Raw genomic sequence first — 14,921 nt, 5'->3', positions numbered from 1 at the left:
AATAGTCAGTGGGAAGTTGTATGGCGGGGGGGAGTCCAACTCGAGGATGGAAGATGCCTTGGAGGACTGGGGTGGGGAGGGTGGGGGGGACTCGAGGGGGGGAGTCAAGGAAGGGAGGGAATACGGGGATATGTGTATAAAAACAGATGATTGAACCTGGTGTACCCCCAAAAAAAAATTAAAAAAAAAATTGGAAAAAAAAAAAAAAAAACCCCTTCTGATTTTATCGGAGGTAAATTTATTAAATTTAGCAAGGACTTTCTCAGAAAGGGCTCCTAATTCCAACTCAAACCTTTTCTGCCATAATCCCAGTAATGGTCAACTTACTGGCAAAGTGTAAATATCTCTGATAACTGCATTTACCTTGGCATATACAACATTTCTGGGCTGGGACTTTACCATCATGAAACTATCTTGAGTAATCTGAAGGGTCAGACCGAGAGGATGGTACAGACCAGCAAAGGTACTCTAGAACCAGAGCTGATGTTTAGCTGGTCAACAATAGGATAGCTGGGACAATGGTTCATGGCTGTCATCCACTCTAGCTGATTGATGTCTGTGCTGTGTTGTTGCTAACATTTTGAGTGTCCACATTTTGAATATCATCATCACTTATAATATATTCTTGAAGAAGATTTCTGAGCCTTCTAATCACTCATATGTTGCTCCATGTAAACAGCAGGAGTCAGGACTACTGAATTACCAGTGGATGGTATCTGTAGACTTGTTTCTGTCTCTATTTGAATTTCAAGGCAGCCAAGAATGCTCCTCTGTCTCCACTAACCAGGTCTAGTTTGGCCTTTCCCAGACGTTGTGGGGCTGGACAAATTGGGTGTTTAGAACATAATCGAGGTCCTGGAGTTAGTGCTATCTCAGGTTCAATGTGCAAAGGTTCATTATGACTAACTGCAAAGATTCATTCATGGGTAACTGGAACAGAAATAATTTCACAAAAGGATACTGTTTTTAGTTGAAAGATGGTTTTCTGGTGCAGCTCTTCTAAGGTTTCATGTCAACCAAAGAACTTGGGTCCTATAATGGTAGAGGAAAAAAAGGGCTCCCTTTTAAGAGAATAAGCATAGGTTTATAAGTATTGAATTATTATTTTCAGGTACAGATCTCAATCTAAAAAAATTCAGGTTTGCAAGAAACAATTTCATTTTTCCATAACTCAACCCAATTTCTGTTTCAACCTCTGATTTCACAAGGGGTGGCAGATGCTTAATCATAGTCAGTTTGGCAGGGATAGCATCTAAATTGGGGAGACTTCCATAGGATAGCATGTCAGAGGAAGAGGATGGAACATTTGATCTTTGCTCCTCCTCTACCATACTGGCTCTCCTAAGACTTCCAGTCTGTATTCTTCCTCACTTGCAGCTGGCCCCACAGACTGCTGCTGGGCCGATCTTGGTCTGTTAGCAAGGTCCTTTTATGTCTGCTGGCTTCCTCTGCCTCTGCACCCTTTTGGATGTCTGGGGATCATCATGTTAGGCTTCCAGAACCTGCATGGTATTATGTAAGGTTTCACTGTCCATTATGGTAGCTATCATAATGCAGCTATTTAAATTTAAATTAATTAAAAGTAAATAATATTAAAACCCCAGTTCCTCAGTTATGCTAGCCACATTTCAAGTGCTTAATAGCCCTAGTGGCTAGAGGCCACTGTATTGGACAGCCACGTATAGAATATTTCATTCATCACAGTAAGTTCTATCGAATTGGTCTCGGCTGGACTAGATACACGGCCTAGCTTTTTCTTATCTTTAGGGTCTTGCCACCTCCCAGGGGCTATAACAAAGAAAAATGAATGGAAATTATATCTCTCACAGCTTTCAGATCCCATAGATAGATCCTGCCATTTCAGTTGCCTTTCTCTAAGGCTTCTGCCAGAATAGAGTGAGAATAAGGCAGTGAGTCCTGTCCCCTGGGACCCACCAGCATCTGGCCTCTCATTACTTTCCATCCAACTTCTTCCTTTTCTAGTCCAGGAAATCCATTTCTTATCTCTGTGAAAGGAAGTTTTACTATTATCTATACCAGTGCTGTCCAACAGGAAAATAAGGCAAGCCACATGTATAATTAAAATTTTTCCAGTAGCCACATTAAAAGAATAAAGTAATGGGTAAAATTAATTTTTAATGCCTTTTATGATCTAATACATTTAAAATATTATTTCAACAGGCAATCAATATGAAACTTTTAAATAAAATATATTCCCTTCATTTTTATATACTCTTTGAAATTTGTGTATATTTTATACTGACAACACATTTAAATTTGAACTAGGCACATTTCAAGCGTTCAGTAGTCACATATGGCTAGAGGTTATTGTATTGAACAATACAGGTCTCTAACTGGATCCGTTTCATTACTCCCTAAAGGGCTAGGGTTCTGAAACTCAAAAACAAGGGAAAATTCCCTGTTTCTCTGCATTCTGTTATACTGCTTTCCTGAAACAGTGAGCAAAAACCAGCCTACTTGAGAGGGGATATGATGCTGAGGGTGTCTTTTGGGTGGGGTATAGGAGGAGCGAGGCCATAGGATAAAAAGAAATACCTAGAAAAACAACTACTACAAAAATCTCAGTTAATATTTCAAAAGTATTAGCCTGCCACAGTGAGTATTTTTAAGGATATGAAAATTGCTATAGGATTGTCAAAATAAGTTTGTTTGCTATGGGTTTAAAAGAAATAATTTCATTAGCAGTTAAAAATTGCAGTAATTTTGTTGTGTATTGTATAGCTGCTATGGTAACTGGAAAACACAACACAAAAAACTGCAATGCTATTGTTGCAAGTAAATCTTATTACTATGACTAAGGCACAGATAAGTTGTATTAGCAGTTAAATCCTTCAATAATACCTCTGACAATTTTTACTGCAAAAACTGTAAAACCCAAGGATAAGAATTTCATCACCAGGAATGATAATAATTCAAGCTTATGGCTGCACTTCATAGACTAGACTCTCCACTTGGGGGTTTTCTGAAACAGTGACTGGCAAATCTGCTTCACTGAAAATTTCAATCATTTTAAAACTGTCATGACAGAGAAGATCTGAAGTTTTGGGGTGGCATTTTCCTTTTTTTTTTTTTTTGTATTCTATCTTCACTGTAAGCTTGATGATATTTAAAGGCAAAATAGAAATTATTTTAAATGTTGAATCTTCTGTTAAGTAAAACAACTATAAAATTTTGTAGTCAACACCTGGGTCAAATGGATAGGACGATTAAAGTAACTTGCATCCACAGGTCTATTACATGCAGACTAAGCCTGGGATGGAAGGAGATGATAAATCAAGACCTGAGTAAACAGGGAGTTAGAAAGGGGCAGAAGCACAGTAGGCAATTCCCCCTTGGAAGGGGGAGGGTCAGTAGCATGTATTTACTGGTAGGTAGGGGAAATGGGAATCTTAAGAAAAAGGTAACTGCTAGAAGGCCAAAGGATCTCAGATGATATATGGCATGCAAGGTGGTCATGGGGATTGGGGATAAGTGAATTCTTTGCAATTATTATAAAATTCTGAGTCTACGTAAGTTATTGGTGTTCCACTCTTGGTAATCACTTAGTTAATGGGAGACGAATAATGTTAAAAGCAGTTACTTTTGAGATTTGTTATTCCTTGAGGTAGTGATGTTTGCTGGCAACTAAGTATTGCCCAAGTTATTCTTAAAGGTCTCTTTCCCACTTTCCTACTTATTATTTTTTTGACTCTATTTGCTACCAGACACAATGGTGTACATTATTAATTACCATTTATTGACTGTTTACTTTGTGTCAGGCACTTTACATACATATCTTCCAACTTCTCAATATCTCAGATAGGTAAGCATTTTGTTTGACAGAATAAGAAGCTGGGACTCAGAGAAGTGAAGTAATTTGTGTTACTTCCTTGCATGTATGCTGAACATCTGTTTCTGAAATCTCTTTAAGAACAGGGACTGTACTTTTATGTACCATTAATAGCATTTAATGTGATCAATACTCGCTATTCAGTATCAGCTAAGTGGATAAAAAGATCTTAAAATATTCTATATTTAAGATTCTTCAATAAATTTAGTTAGCAGACAGGTTATTTAAAGAAAAAAGTTATGAGGGAAGAAGTAGCTGCTCTGTGGGGCCTCCAGGAGCCTATGAACTTGAGCTTAGCAATAATGTCAAGGCCTGCTTTTAATTCCTTCATTTCTAAACTTGGTCTCTTCTTAGCTACCTTTGCAGCTAGGATGAAAAAGAAGGGTTTACATCCAAGAGAAATACTTCCCCTAAAAAGAAGAGCTGTCTTATAAGAAACTCTTTGTTGGTCTCTTGAAATTTTCCACAACTTGAGAAAGATTCCCTGGGTCCTACCACTCCTACTTCTCCTTCTTCTTCTTTTTAGGAAGGGAAAGGGTATTAAAAGAAACCAGGATAACCACATGAGAAAGTCTGAGAACTTCTGAAGAACAATAATAATAAGTAGGAGGCAAAACCCTCCTGATTATCATGTGTGTTGTTCCTGAAGGGCAACATAGATTAAAATAGTTTATGACCATTTCTATAAATTAGCCATTAAAAAAACCCCATACACTTAAAGTCTGTTAATGATGCAGAATATATCACTATATGAGATCATAATAGCTGTAGGTTATAGTGACTTAGTAAACCACTCCGGAAGGACACCAGAGAACTCTTAAGATGTACACAAAGTAAGAATCAATATACTTATTATGGTTACCTTAAATATTTTAAAATTAAGACTATAGCAAAATAAGTGATATCTATGCCCTTTTCTGTAAAATGTACATTGTGTTCTTGTGGTATTATTAGATTACTTTCTTCATTGCAAATGGAAATAGAATTAGATACTGGATTCAAGCCTTCTATGTCTCCCTGATTCTTCAGTCCTGATTCTTCAATCTCTCTCTCCTTTCTCTTGCCTCCCTGTGTCCACAGATGTGCTCAACTCTCATCCATCACTGCCCTCCTTCCTATCCTTCAAAGAATCCTTCCCTAGACCCTAACACCTTTCAAGCTGTTTTGCCCATGCACTCTGCTCTCTATCCTTAGTAAGATTAGGATGAGCGTTAATTGTTTCCAGGACTCACCTTGCTTGTTTTCTTTTCATACCTTAGCTTCCCTCTCTTATTTCAATTTGCCCACTGCTTGTAGGGTGCTCCTATTTCTGTGACCATTCCCTCCTCAGTCTCTTTCCCACTTAACTATGCATGTTCCTCAAATGTTGAGATTGCCCCCAAATTTCATTCTCTGTCTTCTTTCTCTACACCAGAGGTCTGTGAACCACCTAAAGTTGAAAGCAAATTTTTGTCTCTTATGATAGGACATATTTCTCCTTGGGAAAGTATCTATACGTCTCATCATCGTTCTCAAAAGGGTCCTTGGCTCTTTTAACAAGGTTAAGTGCCCGTGCCCTCACACTCTCCTTAGGTTATTTCACCCTCTCCTTTGCCTGTAACTACCCTTCTTATATACCAACCACTCCCAAATTCATCTACAGTTCCTACCAGAGGAAAAAGATCGACGGCGAAGAGGAGAAACTAATACTCATAGACATGTTTAAGAATCAGAACAAGAAGAAATTGCACCATGGACGTTTTGTGTCTAGCTCAGCCTATTGAATCTGATTCATTGAGGACCAGTTGACTGAACGGTTAGGCGGGGACTGGCCATGTCATTACTTTACAGTTTGTCAGAGGAAAAACCCAGGAGGTGAAACCAAGGCTGTGTGCGCAAACACCCTAGCAGCTAGTGGCGGAGAGGGCGCACCCAGCCCCTAGGGTGGGGATAGAGGAGAAAAGGAGAGAAAACCACAGCAGCCGCACAGCCCACAGCTGCAGCGAGGCCAGTCCCGGACTCTGCTCCCAGACTCCAGCCAGAAACCCCGCCCAGCAGCCGGCACCCCTTTGACCGACATCCACCTTCAGCAACCACCTTCCAGATCACTATAAACACTTCTTCCTCCTCCCACCTATCGCTTCCCTCTCGAAGCCAATCAGAGGAATGGGCGGTATTGCCTTAGAGGGTTCCAATTTTTTTTTTTTTTTTTTTAAAGAAGGGTAGATTCTATGCCGCGTTCTGGCTGGGGAAAAACACCTCCACAACCGGCAGGGGAGGGGGTGGAGCCCTGTGATGGGCACCCTAGTCGGCCAATGAGGCGCCCCCGCCCCTCAGAGGCCTGGCCGCCGACGTGGGCGGGGCAAGCGCGCGGTCCGGCCAATGGCGGCGGGGCGGACCGAGGTTGAGCAGCTGTGGGTAGGGTTAGTGTGAGAGGTGCGGCGGGGGAGGTAATGATGATGGTGGCGGAGGAGAAAGGCGGGGGAGGGGGTGCTGGGCGCTGAGTGGCGGCTCTGGCAGGGTTTTGTAGGGTGGGGGACGGTCGCGGGGCGACTGCGTCCGGGAGGGGGCGGGCGTGAGGCGCGCCGTCCGCCTGAGGGGCTGCAGACCCCGGCTCCCGGGAGCGCCGCGGCTGGCTCGGCTGTTCCATGTGGCTCCGGAGGGGATGGAGGACTCGGTGGCGGCGGCGGCGGCTGCTGCTGCGGCGGCGACGGAGGAGCGGCGCTGAGGAGGGAACCGGGCCAGACTCAGCCCGACAGCGGGATTAGAGGTGTGAGGAGGGGGCGGGAGTGGACGTGCGGCGGGGCCGGGGGCTCGGGGACCGGGCTGGGGTCTTCTGGCATCGCCTGTGTGACAGGGACCGCGGGCGAGCCACCGCCTGCCTCAGCTGGGGGCAGGGGTCTGGGCTCTGTGCGGGAGGAGAGGCGGCTCCGGCGGACTGTTCCCTGAGGATGGGGGAGGGAGGCACCGCACCCCGCACCCTGCACTTGCCCCGCTGGTCATTGCTTCACTCCCAGGCAGGAGTTTCCATTTCCCTCGGGTTGGCAGCGAAGGTGAAGGAGAGCCCAAGTGGCCTGGAGCCGGGACACTGCCCTCTCTCTGCCTTGAGATTTCCCTCCTCTCCTCTTTCCCCATCCATTTCCCCCTCCGACTCAACAGCAGCATTCTTCCCGGCTCTTTAATTTGTTCCACGCACATATTCCAGGACTCAAAGCTATTAATTATCGGCTGAAAAACAAAGTTTATTTTAAAATACTCCACTTCTTCCTCTGACTGGCGGTGGACGTTAAACAGCATCCCTAGACTTTCCCGCTCTGCTCGCCCTTCTGTGGTGCTGGGAGAGGGAGGCAGGGCCCCGACTTTCGCCTCTCGATTGTTGCTGATGCTGATTACCTGATGTGTTGCTCCACGTCTTCGGTGTGAATTGTAATTTCTTCCTTGGTGTCTTGCATCCTTGATGTTACTGGCTTTTGAGGTTGGTGTTTTGTTTCATTGTTTGAAAAACATGCGGAGAACTGGGGTTGTCTGTTGCAGTGTTATCTAACATGGGTGGTTAGTCACTTCTTATGCGTCTCTCCTCATATTTTTTCTCTTTGTTTTGCTTTTCAGTCCTCCAGAATACACATCATATAGGCCCTGAGGTGGAATGGTGGTGTCTCCATGAGGGAACCTCCTCTCACTCATCCTGTCATGTGTGTCATACTGTTCTTGACTGGGCCATTCATCTAAGATGGGATTTACCCTATGAAACAGGGAGAAGACTTATGGACCCCAAACATCATTTCAAGTTGTAGTTGAGTTTTTTAAAGTACAAACATACATGCAGAGCTCCTTTGCTTTGGACCCTCTGCTTTGTTAAAGCTGTTGTGTTGCTAAACCCAGAACTGTTCCACTGTTTTGACTGATCATCATGGCTTCAGTTTGGAAGAGACTACAGCGTGTGGGGAAACACGCATCCAAGTTCCAGTTTGTGGCCTCCTACCAGGAGCTGATGGTTGAATGTACCAAGAAATGGTAAGAAGTGCCTGGGTGTAGAGTTTGCTGTGCTGTGGCCTAAACTCACTGTGGCCTAAACTCTGCTGCTTCTGACAGCAGATTTACCTTTCTGTAGTGCACAAGTGTGTAGAAGCTGGGTGGGGTGTAGATTACTCTAAGTACTGTGGTGTGCACTGTTGCTGCTGGTACCATCCCTGTGGGTTTTAATTACTGCACTTCAGTATGGCTCAGAAGACTGTAACTACGAGAGCACACTAAGTACAGTAGATTTGGTCTTGAGGTCTTTCATCATTAGTCTTAGAATAACTTTGATTTTTATAATTTTAAGGAGACAAAGAATGGCTATTGAAATATTGTAAACATATGCATATATTTTGATGTAACATATATGTCTGTGTTTCAATAGCGTTTTAATACAGCAATCTATTCTTGTGGGGTGGTGATTAAAATCTGTTTTAATTTGTTCTTGATCTTTCTTTTTTTCTTTCTTAATTTCTTTTTTTTTTTGCTTACAATAAAGAATTTTTCATTATTTGAATAATAGAGTGCCAGTCCACACAACCTTAGAAATTCTTTTGTTATATGCTTAGTCAGGCAACTGTGTTTTATTTTAATTGCCTAATGGCATACATTTCTTGGCCAGACTTAAGGAAGCAATTAGTAGTGTTGGTCTATGATTTGCTTCTTTCCACTTGAGCAAAGTAAATTTAGGGCTTTCTTTTCACTGCCCTGAATGATAAACAAGAAGCATTCTTACTTAGAGGAAAAAAGTTAATCTTAAGCAAATGGTATTTTGGGTTTTGATTTATTGCAATGATTAAGCAGTATTACTGCAAAAATAAATCCATTTCATTGTCCACATGGACTGTAATCTCATGTCTGTCTTAATCTCTCTTTTTAACATCCTTTTTATTAGATGCAAAAATAGCTTCCTCAACTCTAGAACTCAAAGCATATTTAAATATTTATTTGGAAACTAGTTTCCAAATGCTTTTCTCTTTAACTTGGTAGGAATGTTATTTTATGCGCAACTCAAGAAATGCATGTACTGATTACCTACTTTATACTAGGCTCTGTGGCTTTAGAGTTGACTATGACATAATCCCCACCCTCAAGGAGTTCACAGTCTAGGGTAATGACAGTCATGTAAATAAATTCTCTGTGATAGATGCAATAATATAAGTATGTATGATGTAGGGATCTTAATCTGTCTCTATCCCTTAACAGTTGGATATCCTTGGGGACAGGTTATTTACTCCTCTGAGATAGTTTTCATATCGACAAAGGTAATAATGGTACCACTTCATAGGAAGAGTTATTGTGAAGATTAAATGAATTAATACATGTAAAATACTTGGAACAATGTCATGCACATAGTAAATACAGAGTAAAATGCTATTAGTACTTACAAAGTTGGCAGAGAAGGGACTAATCAGCTCTTAAAGGGTAGGGTAGAGTGTGGAATGGCTTTCTGGGAGCTGAGCTGAGTTTTGAAAGATTCATAGTAATTGACCAGGAAGCTAAAGGGGAAGAAATGAAGGATATTCTAGACTGAAGCAATAGCCTGTGCAAAAGCATGGAGGCATGTGGTATGCTGGAAGTTCAAGCAGTGTAGTTGGATAATGATGGGGCTTAAAGTGCAGAATGGAAGGAGTGCAGTGGGCTATGATGTTTTAGAGGCAGGCAGGATTCAAGTAATAAAAAGTAAAGTGCTGTTGTACACGGCTTAGACTTTATTCTGTGGGTGATGGAGAGATAGTAACAGGTTTTGAGCAGAAGAGACATTAGGTTTACATTTTGGAAAATCACTTGGATGACAGTGTGGAGTAAGGGTCATAGTGGAAAAGGTAACTGGAGGCAGCGATGGTAGGGTAGCTATTGCAATAGATAAGGTGAGAGAAAGGCTTAGACTAAGGCAGTGGCAGAGGAAATGGAGATTATAGAGGGAAACAGTTTCTGGCTTGGAGGAAGGGGTGTACTATTAACTAAACCAGGGAATACATGAGGAAAATCCTGATTACAAGTATTTCTTAACTTGGCAGTATGCTGGGGGCATCAACTTTAAGATGGTTAAATTTGAATCTCTTTTCTTAATGGAAATAAAACAAGTCAGGTGATTATTCACAACATAAGTTTCTTCCCCACAGTTTGTATCATCCCTGGATTTTATTTTTCCTTGAGAAGTATGTAAGTTATTGTTAATGTGTCTCAAGGTGAAAGCAAGAATGAAAATTTAACTTGATTATAGGTGGATAGATGGCTTAATTATTTTTAGGGTTGAACATTATGGTACACCTATTAAATTAGATCTTTATGATAAGGTCTGGCATTAACACAAGAAGCTTATTTTGCATTTCCCCCCCTCATTTAAAAATATAGTTTAAAGCTAACAAGGTGACAGTGCCCAAAGAATAAGATATTTGTTTGATGTCCTGGAATTTTATTTATAAGTGGATCCTTAAATACAGCTTTATTTTTTTAAAGATTTATTTTATTATATATTTATTTTTGGCTGCATTGGGTCTTCGTTGCTGCACATGGGCTTTCTGTAGTCGTGGCGAGTGGGGGCTACTCTTCCTTCTGGTGCACTGGCTTCTCATCGAGGTGGCTTCTCTTGTTGTGGAGCACGGGCTCTAGGCGCATGGGCTTCAGTAGTTGTGGCACATGAGCTCAACAGTTGTGGCTCACGGGCTCTAGAGCACAGGCTCAGTAGTTGTGGTGCCTGGGCTTAGTTGTTCTGTGGCATGTGAGATCTTCCTCACCCAGGGCTCGAACCCATGTTGCCTGCATTGGCAGGCGGATTCCCAACCGCTGCGCCACCAAGGAAGCCCTGTTGTAATGATTTTTAGTTAGTATTCCTTGTGCCTTACTTTGCATAGGGTCCTTGTGATAAATACAGATTAGGCCCAATTTCCATACTTATATCCTATAATTTTCTTTTCTTTATCCTTTTGTTTTTTATTCCTCAGTTGATGCTTGCAAGAATTCTTAAATTATTGGATATGTGTGCTGAATTAGAATCTATTTAAAGGACAAAAGAATAAAAATAGACTTGGACACATAGTAAGAACATATTTTATTAGCTACTTTTACATTTAAGGTATTGTTTGGGAGGTATGGAAAAAGAAAAGGAGAGGAAGGAAATTTAGAGATGCTAATTGAATAAAGGGAAAGAGGCATTGAAGGTAAATTGCAGGTGTTGAGAGGATAAGAAAATAGATTTAGTATAAATCAGAGAAGAAGGAATAAGCTATAAAAAGAAAGAACAGTTAGCATTCCACTGGGATTGTGCCTTTCTAGGTAAACTGTATATAGGTGCTGTTGCCTTTTAGACCTTTGCTACTTCTACTGTTTTCTGAGAAGCAGGAGAATTTGCAAAGCCTGTTAGAACTGCTGTCCTTCAGGCGCTGCCTTAGACTTACTGAATCAGAATCTGCATTTTAATGAGATCCATACTATGCATATTAATGTTTAAGAAGCAGTATTTTAAAATAATGTTTTCAACCTTACTGAGTGCTCATTCATGACTCCAGGATAAAGTATACTGATTTCTGCATGAATTTGAAACTCAAGGGAATGAAGATGAAACTCACGGGATTCAAGAAAGGCATAGTATGTTGATGGAAGAGGTTAATGGATATCAGGTTATGTTTTCCAAGGGAGAATGTGTTATTTCTGTGATTAAGGAGAGGAGGAATATTTCCCCCGTTCTCTTGTTGTGGCCATAGGTTATGAACCTGGGCATGACAGATAACAGGATGGAGGTAAGGGTTTCAGGAGGCCATCTGTTTTTAGATCTAGGTTGTGAGCAAACTCACAGCATTTTACCTTGATCAAAGGATGGATTCTATACATTAGAAGGTTGGGGTTTCTGCTTCCTCACACTTTTCTTTGTTGCTGTCTTACAGTATTTTGCATTTGCCCAAGGTGGTGTGTTTCCTTAATTCAACAGGGTCTAATTTATGATTCTTTCTTGGTGTAGTGGCTCTAGAAGTTAGGTCAGGAACAAAAAACAGAAAGACTTTTATTCATCTGAGAGGAGGATACTATACTTTGAAGTCGTATTCCTCATCATCACTCCTTGATAACCAGGTAGAGGCTCTAGCAAATTTGGAGATAAGTGTTTATATTCCCCTTCTCCTGTTGTTGTCCCCAAGTCATTTAATTATTAATCTCACTTGACTGACGTAGCTGTTGGCAAGTGGTGAGACTGGCCGCTGGAGATGAGTTTGAGTGAAAGAGACTGTGCTGTCTTTTCTCTCTTGTTTGTTTCTTATCCTGATCTTTTTATCGCCTGCAGCCCTTTAGATTTCTGAGAGAAGTCTTCACCTGTATGAGCTCTCAATGGATATTCAGGTTTAAGGAAACTGCTTGAAAGCTGGCAAGTTGTGGTACCATAGCTTAGGTTACAGAACTCAGTTCTGATAGGAGCTCCCTGATACATGATGAGAACCATTATGAGCAAGTATTATATTTTCTGTGTGTATCTCTGTATCATCTACATATATGACCATATTTTATCTGTTTTTATATTTCTTCTATATAAGTCTTAGTTATGGCATTCAAAAAGTATTTAAAGTACTGTAAACTTTTCCCCAAAAGGCATAAATATATTGGTTTCTGATTTTTTCTGTCATTTAAGAGTTCCTTTTTCTTATTTTTAAATATAGTTTTAATTATAATTTATATTTTCAATAGGTAATAAATCACGTGGTTCAAAATTCTAGAGGTACGAAAAGGTGTTTATATCCCTGGAAGTAACCCCTCATTTCTCCATTATTCCACAACTCTTTGCAAACCTTGTGACCTCAGGATTTGAAAAGTGAAAAAGTAGCTCTTCGCGGTGCTTAAGTGTGTGACACTGGCCTGTTAGATAAAATATGAACTCCCTAATCTGATGTTCCAGGCCCTCTGTAACTGATCCCAAGTTAGTTTTCCATTTGGACATTAGAATGCTACATGCAATGTAAGTATTAACTTAAGTTTCTGAAGGCCAAATTACATTAATAAGTACTCTTCCAGATCCACTTCTTTGGGTGGCTTAAGCAAGCATTTCTCTGTTGCTCTAATGGAGTGAGCTAGAGGAACATCCACCTTGATGTAAAGAACCTACTTTTGAAATACATTAAAAAAAATAATGGAAAACAAGCTTGTTGTGTTTTAGGAGTATCTGGAAGGCTGATGTATCTGCAACACAGTAGAATAAGGGGTAAAATGGTAACAGGTGAGGTTTAAGAGGTAGTAGGGGTTTGATCACATATGGTCTTGAGGTCATGGTAAGGCTTTTGGATTTTAAATGTGATAGGAAGCCATTGGAGAGGTTTGAGCAGGGAAGTAATATAATTTACATTTTAAAAAGATTATTCTAGATACTTTGTGGAATATGAACTATCATGAATAAAAATGGAAGCTAGGATGCTATTGCAGTAGTCCAAGTAGCAAAGAGGTGTCAGTGGTGGAGGTGGTGAGAAATGATTGGATGTATGTAGGTAACACACACACATGCTCCTACCACACTTTATTGAGGTATAAATTACACTTTTACATACAATAAAATGCATCCATTTAAAGTGTATAGTGCAATAAGTTTTGACAAGTGTATAAATCCATGTAACTAGAAATAAATTTTTTGAAGGTATAGTTGACAGAAGAATGATGGATTAGATATGATGTAAAATGAGAGGTGGGTCAATGATGACTGTAGGGTATTGTCCTGAGCAACCAAGTGAATGTAATACTATTATAGGAATGGGGAACACTGGGGAGGAAAAGGTTTGGCGTGAAGGAGAAATCAAGAATTGGCTTTGCTTTCTTAAAGTTTGGGACATCCAGCTGGAGGTCTTAATTAAGCAGTTAGTTTTGAGAGTCTTGAGCTCAGGGGAGAGAAGAGGCTAGAGTCTCCTAGTATATAGATAGGATTTATAACTATAGGGCTATAGGAAATTTTCTTTGGTGTTCATAGAGATTAGGAGGACTGAGGACTGAGCCTTGGGATGCTTCAATGTGTAGAGGTGGGTAGGAAGAGGAAGAGTCAGCAAAGGAGACTCAACACAATCAATAGTGAGGTAGGAGGAAAATTAGGAGTGTGTGCTTTCCAAGGAACCAAGTGCAAAATGTATCGGGGAAGGAGTGTTTAGCTGTGTCAAATACTTTTGAGAGGTTGAGCAAGATGACCACTGATTTGGCAAGTTGGAGAGAGTTGGTGACATTGAGGAATGGTTTCAGTGGAATGGTGGGGGTGAAAGCATAATTAGATTGGGTTAGAGGAAAGGAAGTGGATACAGTCAGTATAGGTAATTTTCTTGGGAAATTTGGCTACAAACTGGAGAACTAGGTAGTAGCTGGAGAGGGGCCAGGGATCAAGGTGTATCTTTCACATGGAAGATATTGCCACATGTTTTAACACAGATGGAAATGGTTGGTAAAGAAAGAAAAACTGATGATGTGATGGGACAGGAGGTAACTTCAGGGGAAAGATGCTTGAATAAGGGTAAAGGAACAGGGTCCAGCATACAAATGTAAAACTTGAATTTAAGTAGATGCAGGGACAATTCATTGTTACAAAGAGGGAAGCAGAGTACATAGGTAGGGAAGCATTTAGGTTGGTAGATTTGGTGGGGAAAGGATGTGGACATGCTCTTCTGTTGGCTTCTGTTTTCTCAGGAAAATAACGTTAGAGGTCATCATCCAAACGGGAGGTGACAGCCATAAAAAGGAATGAAATTGAGCTATTCGTAGTGAGGTGGATGGACCTAGAGTCTGTCTTACAGAGTGAAGTAAATCAGAAAGAGAAAAACAAATACTGTATGGTAACACATATATATGGAATCTAGAAAAATGGTACTGATGAACCTAGTGGCAGGGTAGGAATAGAGATGCAGATGTAGAGAAAGGACTTGAGGACACTGTGGGGAGGGGAAGCTGGGACATAGTGAGAGAGTAGCATCGACATGTACACACTACCAAGTGTAAAATAGATGGCTAGTGGGAAGCTACTACAGAGCACAGGGAGATCAGCTTGATGCTTTGTGAAGACCTAAAGGGGTGGGATAGGGAAGTTTGGAGGGAGGCTTAAGAGAGAGGGTATGTGGGGATA

At 40.9% G+C, this 14,921-nt stretch overlaps 1 protein-coding gene across 8 annotated transcripts in view; it reads left to right on the top strand.

Moving 5' to 3' along the window:
• Positions 1–14,921, top strand: part of EHBP1 (EH domain binding protein 1) — a 432,654-nt gene that overhangs the window by 98,567 nt on the left and 319,166 nt on the right. For 5 of the 8 annotated variants that reach the window (XM_057743643.1, XM_057743641.1, XM_057743642.1 and 2 more), the window contains exons 1-2: positions 6,309–6,599; positions 7,439–7,843. In XM_057743643.1, the coding sequence (XP_057599626.1) occupies positions 7,740–7,843 (104 nt within the window). In that variant the 5' untranslated portion in view covers positions 6,309–6,599; positions 7,439–7,739. Of the gene's footprint in view, positions 1–6,262; positions 6,280–6,308; positions 6,600–6,678; positions 7,305–7,438; positions 7,844–14,921 lie in introns of those variants that run through there. The other 3 variants (XM_057743640.1, XM_057743638.1, XM_057743639.1) reach the window with 3 other exon arrangements.

This window comes from Hippopotamus amphibius, chromosome 7 (assembly GCF_030028045.1).
Source record: "Hippopotamus amphibius kiboko isolate mHipAmp2 chromosome 7, mHipAmp2.hap2, whole genome shotgun sequence".
In the NCBI taxonomy this organism is placed as follows: Eukaryota; Metazoa; Chordata; class Mammalia; order Artiodactyla; family Hippopotamidae; genus Hippopotamus; species Hippopotamus amphibius.
The sequence above is the reverse complement of the archived record's forward strand: the minus strand, read 5'-3'. Positions and strand labels throughout refer to the sequence as shown.